The 16,355-nt window shown below is 39.1% G+C and overlaps 1 protein-coding gene across 2 annotated transcripts in view; it reads right to left on the bottom strand.

Annotated features, from left to right (window-relative positions):
- The window catches only part of LOC150082996 (ubiquitin carboxyl-terminal hydrolase 43-like), a 96,779-nt gene that overhangs the window by 5,820 nt on the left and 74,604 nt on the right, over window positions 1-16,355 (bottom strand). For both annotated transcript variants that reach the window (XR_016547203.1, XM_090377728.1), the window contains exons 7-9: window positions 16,033-16,159; window positions 14,299-14,418; window positions 8,309-8,552 (exon numbers count right to left, since the gene is read on the bottom strand). Coding sequence is in view for 1 of the 2 variants with exons in the window: in XM_090377728.1 (XP_090233854.1) it covers window positions 8,309-8,552; window positions 14,299-14,418; window positions 16,033-16,159 (491 nt within the window). In the remaining variant the exon portion in view is untranslated. The remainder of the gene's footprint in view (window positions 1-8,308; window positions 8,553-14,298; window positions 14,419-16,032; window positions 16,160-16,355) is intronic.

Genomic DNA, 16,355 nt, shown 5'->3' on the forward strand with positions numbered 1-16,355 from the left:
ACTGAGAACTCAGAGAAGAATTGAAGTGTTAAATTGTAATAAATATAGAAAAGGAAGCAGAAAAAGTAGATAAGCCTTTGTGAGAATGGAGTAAAAATACTGAAAACTGAATAATATTTGAACTTGATGAAAGATATGGATGGCTAGCAGCCACGATTCTATACTTGGCACACGCAAGCGAAGTTCAAGTCAAAATTGGATAAATTTATTAATGTAACCTTTTATTCTTCCGCATTAATGAATTGACCTTTTCTTGTGTCATTTAACACTACCATGAAATATAGATAACAACGAATTCCAAATACCATGGTAACATAAAGAACTGATGTGTGACTCGGTATTATTTCCTTTCTCACTTCGATTTTCTTAATATGGAAACTCGTGTGAGTCATTAGATTAAAGCGAAAAGTATCGCCGCTTACTTCAGAAACTCTCAACTGGTTTGGATCGATTGTTACCACCATAATTTTCCATCCAGTAAAGCTATAAATCTTATAAAACAGGAAATTTATTCAATACACGTAAATCCAATTTATTAAAGCGATTATATAGCCAACTTCAGTCACATGCTTAAGTTAATCGATGTTAATAATTTAATTAGTGACTCATGATATCTAATTGCTGTCTGATACCATTTTTTATTTATTAAACGACGTAGTACACTGATACAAAGGAAAAGGGCCTCCTGCGAAATAGTAATAGTTAGCATCCCTACTGCAAAATCTGCACTACATTTTTTTTTTCTTTAATCGGGAGACCATTTCTTTTTCCCCTGATTTTGCTGATAATTCTGATTATTCTGTTGTTTTTACAATGACTTTTGTTATTATTATTATAATGTTGAAATAATCTTGCATTTGTTGTATGCCAGTATTAAGGCCATTTGGTAGTTCTACAATGGCACTACCACTTTCCAGAAAAATCTTTCATCCACATAGCTTCATACAGCAAGAGACCATCATATGCAAGAAATACCTTTTTCTTGAAGCTGTGGCAGTAACCGTATCACATAAATGGAAAAAAAAGAAAAAAAGAAAAAGAGGGGGAGTTGTTGGAAGGAAGGCGGGGAATGACAGTACAAGCCTGGAGAACAGATGAAGGCAAGGAAGATGGATGACAGAAAGACGTCCACCAGGAAATCAAAAGAGACAGAGGGGCACCCCTGTAGAGGAAACACACTCTCCACATGGGGGGCTGGAAAGAGCAGCGAAAAGTATTTAAGGTGAAAGGATCCACCAGGCGAAGTTAGGGATGGAAGGTGGGGGGATGGCAGTACCCTGAGTTTCGTGATGGGGGAGTTAAAGTCGCAGGGTGCCCCAAATAGGTATTTTTGATCAGGAGATCCCCCACTGGTCAGCCAGCATCGCACGCCATGACACCTAAGAAAAGGAAACAGCATGAGGTCACAAAGGACAGGAAGGTTTATTACCCCACTGCACTCAGGTCGGGAGCTGTCAAACAACAGAACACAACACAACGCATATACTCCAAATCAGTCACACACCAACGCGTACACAATAATTTTTTTTTTAACTCATGTATATTCACGGTAGAAAAAATTAGACAGGTTACAACTTTATTCAATCGTTTGTCTAATTGCACTCATCAGCTTGCACACAGACTGGATCACAGCATCCTGAATATGAACAAAAATGTGACACGTTTTTTTTTTTGTTTTTTTTGACAGCTCATTTGGTCATCGCAAGGTTTACACACATGACCAACGTTCATACCACAATTACACGTCTTAACCTGGAGTTATAAATTTTTTAATGAACGCATATTCATATTCAGAATGCAGACTCAAACAACAATGAGGACATTCGTATTCACTCATCCAATCACAACACTCACAGCCACTTGTCACAGCACTCTGAATATAGACATCACATACCTCTCTCTCTCTCTCTCTCTCTCTCTCTCTCTCTCTCTCTCTCTCTCTCTCTCTCTCTCTCTCTCTCTCTCCTTTCTTCCAGGTTAAATTTAGTTACAGTTTGCTACCCTAGGACAATCAAAATCTAAATAAATAAATCTTTATTTGTCCTACCAAGATACTAAATAAGTATTACATTGGTGAGAGACAAATTCCCTTCAGGACAGTTTATGCCAGGGGATTTACATACACTGAACGATCACTGAATTATGACCACCTTATGAAAACTGAATGCGACCCGTTGAACACGTGAGGTACGAGAGTGCGGAGTTAGTCGACCTATGTAGCATAGATAAGGTTGCTTGGCCATACCTCCCGAACGCTTCCGACATCTTGTTGAATCAATGCCACGTCGGATAGCTGCTGTACTGAGGGAAAAAGGAGGACCTACGAAGTATTAGGTAGGTGGTCATAATTTAGTGATCACTCAGTGTATAATACAATATAAAGGAATAAAACATATATTTGATTAGATTTACGTATAATACAATATAAAGGGATATAACAACACCAGCACTGAATTCACTATATACGTGGTACACCTGTTCACATAAGCACAGCATCGAGTCACAGTTATTCCAGAATGCACAGAGCTGTTAGTTGATAATAGCCTGAGCAAACCACATCGCGGTTTGTTTCCTGTACTTCGGATCTTCTATTAGCCTCTCAAAGTCAATTCCAATTTGAGACAAGCTGTGGATTGATTCCAACGCCTTGGCTGGTATGAACCTACCGGCCATCTTCAGCCTATTAGCTTTCATCCTCAGAGATTTGGTGCCTCTTAAGATAGCGGAATGTGCCACTCATAAAGCTGCCAGAAGCACGGCGATGTTATCACTCCAGTCATCATCTTGATTGTGGATATTAGTCGTTTCCAGGCAATAATTCTAGTAAACGCTGTATTTTCAGCTGTGCAGCAAGCTGCAAAATTTTTCTTTTTTTCTTTTTTTTTTTTTTTTCTCCTTCAAAATTCAAAAATTTAAAATTTACAAAATTTTTTTTTTTTTTTTTTTCCCAAAATTCAAATTTGAACCGACTTTTTTTTTTTTTTTTTTTTTTTTTTTTCAGCCGGCAATTGGCGAAAAAGCCTAACAAACGGCGGATATAGGGGACACCCTGGAAGCCGCCATTAACTTACAAATACACTTTGAAACTTTGTGCAGCAAGCTGCGTGGTCCTTAACTGATGGTGGAAGATGGAGTTTACTGTTGGCCCACTTCAGCAGCCAGAATTCAGCCGCATATGTTCTCCTAATATGGATAGGGGCGGCTGACGCCCACAATTCAGCACCATATAATATGGCCGAATACACAGTTGTTCTTATATATCTTGCGGTTGTCGCAGTTTGTTTCACGTGCAAGAGGTGTTGTTTGGTTATTCAATGTAGATAGTTTAATCTCTTAACAAGCCCGTCAACATGGGCTGTGAACGTAAGTTTGGGGTCAACTATTATTCCCAGATCGCTTATGAGTTGTGATAATTGGGACAGGTGGCCCATTTAGTTCTGGATGTATGAGTGTAGGTGATTTTTTGAGAAAGTACATCATCATTACAGTCTTCTGTGGATTTTGGGCCAGGCCAAAATTTTCTAAGTACATGTACTGTATATTAATAGCTCCATAATCTTATGACTGATCTGGTCACACACTGCATTGTTAGACAAGGCCGGTTGGATGGTCTTCAAAATCTGTTAATTTTCCACAGGACACATACAATTTAAGATACACAGACATACTGAAGGGGCGCCTCCGTAGCCAGGTGGGAAGGAGCAGCAGTGCGTAGCACACGCTTCTTGATTAGACCGGGGTTCGAGCCCGTCACCACCAAATACGGAGGATGCGGACAGGTCAGGGAATGACCACCCCATATCCCGGAGCAATATGGCCTTAGTTGCTAATGCTCCTAAAATCCATATAACAAACAACAACAAACATACTGAAGAGGCGCGCATACACCAAACTCACATACAGACAAGTTATACATACAAACATGCATACATTAAATTCTCAGCACACATTTATATACACGTAAACATTCGCAAAAGTATCAACATACATTTCAATGCACCTAAAACCAAATCTTTGCGAAAGGTCACCGCTCCAAAATTTCTGAATTCAGCGCTCTGCATTGAAGCTGAATCCATAGTCCCATGGAACATCTTAGACGGATGTGAACTGAGCCTCGCAATCGATCGAATGACCAAATGGATCAATACCATCGCCCTTCATATTGCTACCAAGACAGTCACCATCACTACGCGCTCCAGAGCATGGTGGACTCCCCAGCTCAACCAGAGTTTCCACTACAAACAATCACTACACGGAATGGAAAGCTTCTGGCGATGTCCAAGACCGCATTTCATTTTCCAAAGCCAGGGCCGAATTCAACAGAAACAAATCAGCTAAAATTAAGAAGCACCTCGAAAGAACCCTAAAAATGGCGGGGGGGGGGGGGGTAACCATTCTACAGAACAAAGGCTAGTTCTTCTAGCAACATCGACCCAGTTGACTGGCTCAACTATGTTACCAGATTTTCTAAGCAAGCTCCAGCTCTACCCAACCTGCCACTCTTTAACCACTCTTATCCCACTGATAGTCTCGCTACGATCCGAATTTCCAAGCAACAACTGATGCAGGCCATTAATACGCTCCCTCTCACAACAACCACCGGTGGTGACGATGGCATCCCCCCAGCTCATCATAAAATGCTTAATCGTCTTCATCATCGATTCACTCCTCAACCTATATAACAGATGCCTCGAAGTTCATTTCTTTCCACCTCAGTGGAACAAGTACTCTGTCCGGCCCCTTCTAAGCATCAACAATCGACGCTCCCAAGCCAATATAGGCCCATCGCTTGCGCCGCTGTATTGCTAAAAATTCTAGAGAAAGCACTGCTACCGTCTATCATCCATCAAATTCTCTGTGACAGTCCTCAGCAAATACACTATGGGACATTAGGAAGGTCAACTCTAACTAACTTTGCGACAACCACGCTGAACATCTTAGAAGCCTTTGAAGAAAGACAGGAATTGTCAGTTATATATCTTGACATCCATTCTGCATTTGATGCCATCTATATACCCAATCTCCTACATCTCTTAGAAAACTACTTCAATTTTCGCGGTGATGTTCTCTGGTTCCTATCTCTCCTATCCAAAGGGACCCTTGTTCTAAAGATCGGAACAAAGACCTTCACGCATCACATAACTGCCGGTGTGCCTCAAGGGGGAGGGTCCTGTCTGGCGTCCTCCTCTCAGCAATCATGGTGCCGTTTGTGACCAACAAGTGCAATTGGATCAGATATGCTGCTGATGATGTCAAACTCCTTACTAGGTTATCGCCTCACTTGGCAGCCGAAACCACTCAACAAATCAATAGAAAACTGCAGAACATGGCTGACTACCTCAATACTTTCAACCTCCAAATCAACCCCCTAAAATCGGCACAAATAAATTATTCACTAAAGGGCAGCCCAACAACGTTGGAGCCTGTGCTTAACGGCTCCACTGTTCCAAGTGTTCAAACGCACTTAAAGATCTGGGGTTCGTTTTCGACTCCAAACTATCTTTCAACGATCACGTAAACCTCCTACAGTCAAGGCTGAATTCACTACGCTGGGTCGCCAAACAACAGCTGCTCCACACCACCGACCCACAACTGGTAAAAAGATACATCGTATCAAACCTATACCCGACAATACTGTATGCTTCAGAAATATGGGCCTCGGCTGCCGAATCCAACATTAAAGGATGTTCTCTGCCGAATTCTGGCTTCTAAAATGGATTAACACCAAACTTCACCTTCTCCCAGCTCTCTGATCAACGCAGTTAGCAGATGCCCTTCAACTGCGCAGGCTCCGATCCTACATCGGAGAAAGAAGGCCGCTGTTCACCATCGAGATGGCCACCAGTAAAATTACAGAGCTGAACTTCAGGGATCACTGCTCTTGGCGCATTCCTCCCCCTTATCTACGGTCTTCAGAACAGCTGCTAGCAAACCATAACCGGCTAGTACTAACCGGCAGATTCCTGCTAAAGCAAATGCTGCCCTCACTGCAAGCCATCGATGGGAACCTCCAAGAAGTGATCAACAATAAAAAACACAGGAAGGGAATCCTCGTCGAACTGAAAATGTAGAACTGTGCTTTGTTGTCTTCCAATAATCTGATGTAACATATGTTTTTCTCATGTGTATCTCTTTTGCAAATATATATTGTAAACCCCTAGCACCACCATGCCGTTAAGGGACTAATTGTATGTATATCATGCTGCAATTAAAGATTCTATTGCATTCTACTTCCTTACACATTTATGCACACTTCTGACATTTTACTTTTTCACACAAACACACATCAGATTTATATACACGCATCACACGCACAGATATAAACACAGAGACACACAAGGCCGGATTCGCAAAGAGACAGCCTTTTTTTTTTTTTTTTTTTTGGTAGTTGTTGGCTCATCGGCTTCTGTGGCCATAATGCACCTCCCAAGGTTTTTGCAGTACTTTGATCCAAGACCGAGGCGGGATTCGAACCCGCGACCTTTGGGTTGCCAGGCAGGTACCTTACCCACCCGGCTAGCCCGGTCGGCTAAAAAAGGAGACAGTCATACATACACACAGACACCACGTTTGCAACACACATTTTTGCAGGGCCAAGTTAGCACGGTTTAAAACTCTGCACAGGTGTCATCCCTCACAATTAGAACCAGGTTATCTGAAAAGGAGATGGCATCTATGGGAGTGAAACCTGTCTTTAAGGGTCTATATATTACAACTGTCCAGAATAAGGTGCCCAGGATTGAGCCCTGGGGCACCCTCTATTGATAGTTCTGCTCAACTTTCGGAATCTCGTTCGGACTATTACTTTCTTATTACTCAGATAGCTATTGATAATATTGCATAGGTTGCATGGCACACCTGCGTGGTGTAGCCTCCAAATAGATGCCAGGCCACCACACAGTATCAAAAGCACCAGTAAATCAATTGAAATAGCTAGCATATATTGTTCATGGGTATTTACTGTCTCTAAGGCTAGCTGATACAATCTGTCCTCTGTGATTTACCTGGTTCAAATCCATATTGCCTATTATTTTGCAAGTTTTCCTGGTAGGTAATCATTCAACTTCAGCGATAACAAATGCTCAAGAATGTTACCAAGCACAGATACAAAGCTATTGGTCGCTAAGACCTTGGCTCAGCAGGAAGTTTATCAGGATTTTTTAATATCAGGCTTCGGTTTGCTTGCTTCTAAGTGTCGGGAAAGACAATCTGGACAGGGCAGGCAGGCAGAGGCAATGTTTTGTCCCGGGCACTTGTTCATAGTGAATTCCAAGGCTACAGTAACTTCCTCACAGCTATAACCTTGCTGAATGGCACCATTTTCATTGGAGCTGCTGTTTGCATAGATGTCAGTCTGCCTTTCTGTAAGGGCCTGGCCATCCCCAGGGAATAGGGCATTGAGGATATTACTGATGGAGTCCTCTCAGGTAAGGGTTAGAGCTCCATTGGGTTTGATGGTAGTGTTGATGGCCTTTTTGGTGTGGGTGTGCGCGTGCGCCGGGACAAAAAATCCTAAAACTACACTTATCTAGTCGGAATATCAATGCTAATATAGGATGAATAAACTATTACTACTCTAATGACATATTTTTTTTAAAAACCCAAACTTTAGCCATCGTATAATAAAGCAGGTTTGAATGCACCAATAAAAATTATAACTTTTACTTTTATATATGCATGTTGAAAACAGATCATAGAGAACAGCATAATGTTCATTATTTTTGTTTTATCTTTAATTAAGGTATGTATGGTAATTTATTATTTTATCAGAACCATTCAAATTAAAATTACTGTTCTAATAATTAATATGATTACTCATGTTTATGAACTAGCACAGAAGTATTTAAAATGGCAAAATAAATTAAATCCGATATTCGTGATGCGTTTATTATCTGCACCAGAGGGCGTTACTCTCACAATTCGCCATTGCATACTACCATTTTTCGTAGCAAACAAGTAATAATTAGCGCAATTAATGAATAACTATACATTGCCAATTAATTATTATCTTTGATTTAATCAATCTGTTTATTATTTACGTTGACATAAACAAAGCCAACAAAAATAAATAAAGTTTACATATTTTGTAGGAGTATTTTCTAGCACTTTGCGTACAATTACAAATACTTAAGTTTCGAATTAATGAGAGTAACACATTATACAAAGGAATATGACATAAAAAAATAAATAACAACTCTTCAAACATTTGTTTATCCTCAAACGTATTGAGGATAAACAAATGAGAGGACACAGATGATGCGACAGACTTGCATCACGTGACACATCACTCACGTAGTCCAGCACGTACCTGTATAATGGCCGCCTTGCATGTCTCCCTTGTGGTTACATACGGCATACAGGTCATATAGGTTATCGCTATCAACGGCGAGATCGCTTTTGAGTGGTTGCCATGACAACGGTGTAGACGCAGAACTGGTGTCATTAGTTTGTTGAGGACGGCTTCGTTTTCTGTGAGCGATGAAGGGAGACACGTTTAAACCGTAAACTGGGAACTCCACAAGGACGCGAAGCTTTGTTCTGTGATTTGAGTCCTAAGGGAGTAGAAAGAAAAACACACATCATTTAATGAGAGGCAACACACACACACTCGCTGTGCGCAATATTTACATTAAAGAGTGGCATAAGAAAGAACTACTTGAGCACAATTAAGTTTAAATAGTCTCATTTCTCGTTTAACTTTTGCAAGAAATCCAAAGTGTGAAGTAAGAAGATAAACCTATGTAAATGTTAGAACACTACATGAGAATATTATGTATGGAGTAAAATAATAAAAAAATTAACTTATTATGCGCGTAACAGTGGCAGTTATCTCATTTGCATTCTACGCTTTGCTCACAATAACGTTATACTTGGCAATGCGCCAAACACGTGGCATATTCCCTTTACAATAACAAAATGAATGAGCCAGTATTACAGAAAGGGAACAGTTTCGTCAAAATGTTTATACAAAGTTTCGTACACGCACTAGCAGTTATTTTTACTTCCATTTATTCATTTATTTTGCTTCTTCCGCCTCGATCGTGGGTATTCAAGCATCCAGTAAGAATGTGGGGAAGAAGTCTGATCTCTAGAATGTTATCCTTTCCATTACAAAGTGTGCAAAAATATACTTTAATTTACCTTTAAAGAACCATTCCATTTGTCCACCCCTTTAGACCTGTATAGGTCACATGGGTTGATAAGAATACTTTACTTAAGTAGTCTTAAATATCAGAATCCAAAGGAATTTTTCAGGGATGGATTCCGAACTCTCCCTGATCAAATAAATGTGAATGGCAATACTCAGAAACTTAAGTTTCTACAAGTAAAGTAATTAATCACGCTTCTCCGACTTTAAAAGACTATAAAAAAAAAAAAAAAAAAAAAATACTCGCAGATGTACATTAATTTATGTTCGATAATGAACTAGCGAATGCGGATTCAAGTTTTTGTTTATTCCGAAATCTCAGCAGCTAATGAAACATTTAAAGAGCTTACATAAACACCGATACAGTAGCATCCTGTTAGAATGAACTTCTCTGGGGGGGGGGGGGGGCACGTATCATTTCATTGTACCGAAATTTTGTTATAATGAATATCAATAAAATAATCATTATTTGTATAAATAAATGATGTTACGCTTTGCTAATATATATAAGCAGTAATTTCTGCTTCAACTTAAATGTCGGCTTTAAAATCAATAATAAATAAATAAAAGGACGCAATGTTGACTACGAAAGGAAAAATATCCAGTTCAGGAGTCCTTTTGAAAGCATATTTATTTATAAGAAATAATACCACTTACAATATTGTTATTTTACATATATTAATATATTATTAAAAATTCTGTAAAACATAGTAAAGAGTGTGATAATGAATTATTTTCACGTATCATTTATTTTATTTTATTTTTTTATTTTTTCAAGTGAATGTTTGAATAGCTGTACATGTATTTAAAATATAGGACACACAGTTGCATTCATAATTTTCTTCTAATATATATATATATATATATATATATATTTTTTTTTTTTTTTTTTCATTGTAAACCAGTATACAGTATTTTAGACACTTTTCTCGAAAATGCGAATTCTGAATACACAGAATGTTTCAGCTGAATAACGTTAAACGAAATTATGGTAAAAAAAAAACACTTTTAGAATGAAAGAATTATCCAAAGGTACAAATCTCGTAAAAAACTTTCCATGGTCTTTAACGAAAGATGCATTTTTAATGGCGCCAGATAAATTTTTAAGTAATAGGATATTATCGTGAGCGTTATTTTTTTTTTAAATCGAAACTGTAATTATTAGACAGGTGTATAAAGATAGGGCGAAACTAAAAGTCAACTGACAGTAATAATAATAACCAGACGGAACAAACCACCCCAGGAACTCGGTATACCCATCACAGAGAGGAAAAAATACCGAAAAGGAGAAAAGTTTATAATAATAATATTCGTATTAATAACATGTTTTAATAGTAAATAATATTAATAATAATAGGGGAGCGATTAGCCCAGGGGGTTATGATGCCGAACCACCAAGGTGAGGAGTTCGAATCCTGACACGAAGAAAAAAAATATAAATAAATAACCAATAAAAATCGCTAAAGTCGCTTCATCGAACCTACCTCCCCAAAAGGTCGAAGTGATGGCTGAGGCAGCGAGTGACGCCATCTGATGTCGCTCCGAACAACTATCATCCACCACTGGATGCAAAAATCAAAGCTAAACTGGTCTGCCTTCATAGCTGGATAAAGACAAGAAGTACAAATAGTGAACCTGCTGCATCGAGTGTGGCACAAAATAAAGAGTGAAGATATGCGAGCTGATATGCATAGTACAAAACCAGTACCAATGGGGTAACAGCAGTAAGAAGCTGATCAGAAAAGTGAAAGCCATTCTCAAGAAAGACAACGACCACAGCAAATACGAGACCTATTTTTTTTATTTTTTTGTCAGTTGTTGGCGCATCGGCTTCTGTGGCCATATTGCACCCCCCCCCCCCCCCAAAGTTTTTGCATTTTCTACTCTGTTAGAATCCCGAGGCGGGATTCTAACCCGCGACTTTGGGTTGCCAGACAGGCACTTTACCCACCCGATAGCCCGGTCGGCACAAGACCTATAACCAAAGGAAAACTACCTTGATACCCTCAAGCAGAAACCCCTGGAACTCAGCAAAAGACTGCACCGTTCGAGAGAAGGTGCCCATAAGAAAACAGACAAAACAGGATATTTGCTGAAACTACAGGAAAATGGGAAAAGGAAGGTAACGGATTCCACAAACAGAAGGCAGTCGAGGTGTTCTGGGGCAACCTGTGGAGCAGCGAAGTTAGTCATAATGGCGGTGCCCCATGGATAGGTCTAGAACGGAAGAAAACCAAGGACGTTCAATAGATGACAGAATGGGAGATTCAGGAGGAAGTACAACATTCGATCAGGTAGTCCCACAACTGGCAAACCCCAGGAATAGATAACATCTATAAGAAGTTCAGCTGCACACAACATAGGCAAAGTGCAGTTCACCCAGATAATAAGGCACCATGACACAATCTGACTCAAGGTATCGCCTGCCTGAAGGCATAGTACAAAGACACTGCAAACCCGGCGAAGTAGACCTGTCCCTGATCACCTGTCCCCAACAATGCATAACAATGTACCTGACCATCTGCATAACTAAGAAGATATCAGACCACTTGAAGTAATCAGGACATCTTGGCCGAGCAGTAGAAGGGATGAAAGGATGCAAGGGGCAACTGACCGTTGACGCGGCAGGTATGGTGTAACCCTACAAGCACCGCAACCTGTACACATCCTACATACTCCACTGCAAGGCCTTCGATTCTGGCCTCATGGCTGGCTAACAGAGATATGGAAGATCTATGAAGTCAGCCCGACAATGACAATTTCTGGAAGCAACCATGACAAAATGGAGAGCCACCACAAGGGTCGAAAATACCATGATCAAACCGATCCCAATCAGAAAAGGAATCTTCCAGGGAGATGCTCTGAGCCCACTATAATTCTGTCTAGCACTCAACCCACTGTTTACGATGCTCGCTAACAGCAAGTACGGATACACCCTAAAAGAAGAACCTGTACACTCTCTCTCTGACCCTCAATATTTGAACATCTTGATGCATAATGACATAAAATTCTATGCTGCAACCGAAAATCAACTCCAACAGCTACTTCAGATTACTGAAGAGTTCAGCATTAACATCAGGACGCAATTTGACCTAAACAAATAAAAGACCCATGGATTGCATCAGGGAAATCCATTCGGCCGAAACTACTAGCTGAAAACAGGTGACGAAAAAGCCATGACAAAGGGAGAAACCTATAAACATCTGGAGATGATGCAGACTCTCCAGTCAGAACACAAAGAGATCAAGCCCCACCTGACTGAGAAGTACCATCAAATACTGAGGAACCTGGTGAAATCAAAGCTGAATGGCGAGAATATGGTCACAGCCATAAACACCTGCGGAGTCCCAGTACTATGGAAATTATTCAGGATCAGAGATTGGACATCACCGAATTGGGGGAGATTATGAGATTGACCAAGATAATGATGACCAAAATCCACCAGCACCACCCGAAGTCGGCAATCGAGAGACTGAGCATAGCCAGAAAGAAGGAGGGAGGGGTTTGACAGACCTCACTAAACAACAGAAGGCGATTAAGAATCTGCAGGATTACTTCCAGGAAAATACAGCGCCAACCTACCAAAGCCGTAAGGAAGAAAGACAAGCGGCACACACCGCTCAACCTAAACAAGTAGACCCCTACTCACACAAAACAGAGGACACAAAAATAGGAAAAAGCACTCCATGGCAGGCACTACATGACCTCCATGAAGACTACATAGATAAGATGGCTTCGAACGCATAGCTCACGAGCGAGAGGCTCTTCCCCGAGAACCGAAGGATTCATGCTACTCATCCATGACCAGGTAATCAATCCCAACATCCCGCAGTGACAAATGTTGATGATGGCACACTTGGCCCCAGAAACAATTCAGAACATCGCCGCGGGATGCAGGGTTATTACCCAGAAGGAGTACAAGCATATATGTGACCAGTTCACCATAATAATACATCAGAAGGTAACACAAAAATACCAGTTGATGAAAAAAAGTGTACCGCATTACAAGCACAAACACCAAGACCGCGCAAATTAACGGGCAAGACGATCCCGCAGACATAACCCTCATCGACAAGAAGGAAATGGCTACCTACCTGATCGATAACACTGACAACCTCGAGAAAACCTACGAGGGAAAAATCAGGACGAACTCAGATCTAAGACAAGGAGTCAAAGAAATGTGGCACACGGAACCAGTAATAACCATCACGATCACCGTGTCAACCACCAGAATAGTTCCAAAGAGCCTCCATAAGAACACTTACATGGAACTTCAGAAAGCCGCGATCCTGAACACGTAGGTTAGTAAGAGAGTTCCTCGACCAATAGTTATAACAATAATAAGTAGCAGGACACAACTAACCACCCCATGCACTTGGTCTCAGTATCCGAAAACAGGTGGGTAAAATCCCATAAAATAATTCGTTGTTTTTTGCAATATTCTCCTATTAGTTATCAATAACTAATATATTTTGTGAACAGCACGTTGGGAAATCAATACTAAATAAATTTTACTATAATTTTTTCTGAATGGCCTTTTAGCGATGTTTTTGTACAAAAAATAATCTCAAGGAGGCTACATTAACTTCAGTTAAGAGATATGGTTATAATGAGATATACAAGTATGCTTGCATACTCATTTACATGACTGTGATTAATTCGCATTATTTATGCACTTGTTATTCGGATTTTATTCTTTAAATCATGAAGACAGCTAAGCTAATGATTAAAATTTGTGAGCAGCACATTCTTATATTGTGCAGACACAAACTGAGAATGCTTGTTTCAACTTAGTTTCTGAACATGTAAATAATGTGATATTTCCAAGCATTTTTATTGTTGGCGTTATAATATCACATCTTCTCCCATCCTATAAGTTTAGATTGAACATCTTAGTTCAATATACACGAGCCGAACTCAATGACGTATGCCTTTTGTCTCTTGATATCCAAACCGTACACAACAGTGAATAAATCAGAAAAAACTGGGTACACTTTCCAGCAAGTTATAGACTCCATTACACAAATATCGTAATTATTCGCCTTACATGGTGGATGTAGTCACTAATAAAGTGGTGGAAGTGTAACGAACTCAAAATCGCCTGGCTAATTGAAATGAATCTACATGTGGGAAGAAACGTGTGGGTTTACCTGTTTGAACCTTTTAAGATGAATGACGAGGACATTGGGCATCGACCACAGACTGAGCTTCTTAATACCCTGCTGACTGCAATGACAGGCCTGACACTCCCATCCGTCTTCTTTATCTAGCTACAGAAACAAAAAGTATATTATTTTTCAGTATATGGGATATACTCTTTAGAGATATTATAAGCAAAACCAGATAATTTTTGCTACCAATGAGATACTTATTAATTGTCCAGCTATGTATGCAAACCAGATAAATGCTTCCTTTCTAATCACCACACACTGTCGATTATTTCCTTTTATCGTACTTTATACCATTAAGATTTCTGTAATTTATAAATCGCATTTGATGTCATTGTGCAAACGAAAGGATTAGAGAATAGTAGGGTACACAAGGAAACAAAATACAGTCGATCAAATGTTACAGTCACTCAACTTTGTATGACTAGAGTCATCTGTAAGTACCAATATGAAGAACATAAAAATGCCTTAAAATAGGAAGCATTTTAAAAAAATACTTTCAATATTTCCAATGGTGTTAGCGTTGTATGACACGATGCCGGAATAGTATATGCAGTCAGGAATGGTTTATAAATTTGAGACCACTAGGGGGGAGGGATTTGTGTACAAGTATGTGACTTCGTGCTCTATCTGCTTTCATTTTACTGTGAAGTATTTGTTTATTTATTTATTCAGTTTTAACCCCTGTATTGCTTTTGCGCTAGGAGGATTTTTAGCATCATTTTATTTCAATATCGTATTTTGAAATACCACGAATTACATTCCATCTGCTCTATACAGAAATTAGCTAAATGGAGTGGATGGACAAGAAAATGTTGAAGGGAGAAGGGGACTGTTTATATGTTTAGGACAGTTAAACTAAACTTTTCTAAAAATGTATCAGTCTGGTCCCCTTGAATAGGTACATTGACTTTTCATCCATCATAAAAATGTCCTTTGTTCGTACCAAACGTAATCAAAATAGAGTGGACGCCGCTTATTGTGATCAATTCGGGATTCAGCTCAAATGATAATAACTGCCTTATACCACCTGCTGGAACAAAATTGCAGCTTTTCAGCGTTGTTTATTGATGCAGAGCGAAATCTGTACATAAAAAGGTGGAGGTACACAAAAAGAACACATGAAAATCAAATAGCATAAAATACTTTACTTTGGCTGTCCATATTTCTTCGAGAAAGTCATCAATAAAAATTAAACTATCACGATGTTTCTGTAAATCCATACAAACCATTGAAAAAAAAAAAAGAATTAAAATCAAGAAAGGGTTTTATGCTCTACTATAAAACAGCCAGCCCGTAGGTGTACAGATCCAATACTTTCAGGAGTAACGACACCAAGGACCTGTACAAACTGTACAAAGAAAAATCAATAGCCACACTACGTGTCGGTGTTCAAGAACAAATTGGAATGTTACATAATCACTTCCAATGCCCATGCGTAAATCGCGATAAAGCAAAAAAGTGATAACATAAACCAAAGTGCTGAATACAATAAATAATTTCTTTTTTCTATGTATTCGTCTAATCGGGACTTCCTTAAGAGTGGTAACATTAACTGAGATTACATATTCCAAATAGTGGCAATGTATGCAATGTATCTTGAAATTTATCTTATGGTTAGTATTAATATACAAATTTCAATTAAGCCTTTCATAAATCGGGTGATCGAAAGGAAGGAATACATTTGTCTCAACTATCAGTAAAAAAATTACATACCTTTTCTTTTTTGAAATACAAGTCAAAACAATCGTACAAGGATTTCTTTGCCATCTCAGCTTTTCTGTTTTGAAGTTGCAAATAACTTTTGCCATCAGCTGTGTAGGCATCCTTAAGGACAGTTTCCCTGTTAATAGACAGGAAAGTGATTATCAAAATAATAATAATAAATAAATAAACAACAACAAATAAATAATAAATAAAAGCCTTAAATAAACTCTGTTTATATATCGTGAGATGTCCACTTAGAAATCTTAGGAATTTACAGCTATAATTTTTATAAATTTTTTATCGTATTTTTCACACCAAGGATTCGCACTTGG

Source organism: Mastigoproctus giganteus, chromosome 7 (assembly GCF_048544385.1).
Source record: "Mastigoproctus giganteus isolate SK-2022 chromosome 7, ASM4854438v1, whole genome shotgun sequence".
In the NCBI taxonomy this organism is placed as follows: domain Eukaryota; kingdom Metazoa; phylum Arthropoda; class Arachnida; order Uropygi; family Thelyphonidae; genus Mastigoproctus; species Mastigoproctus giganteus.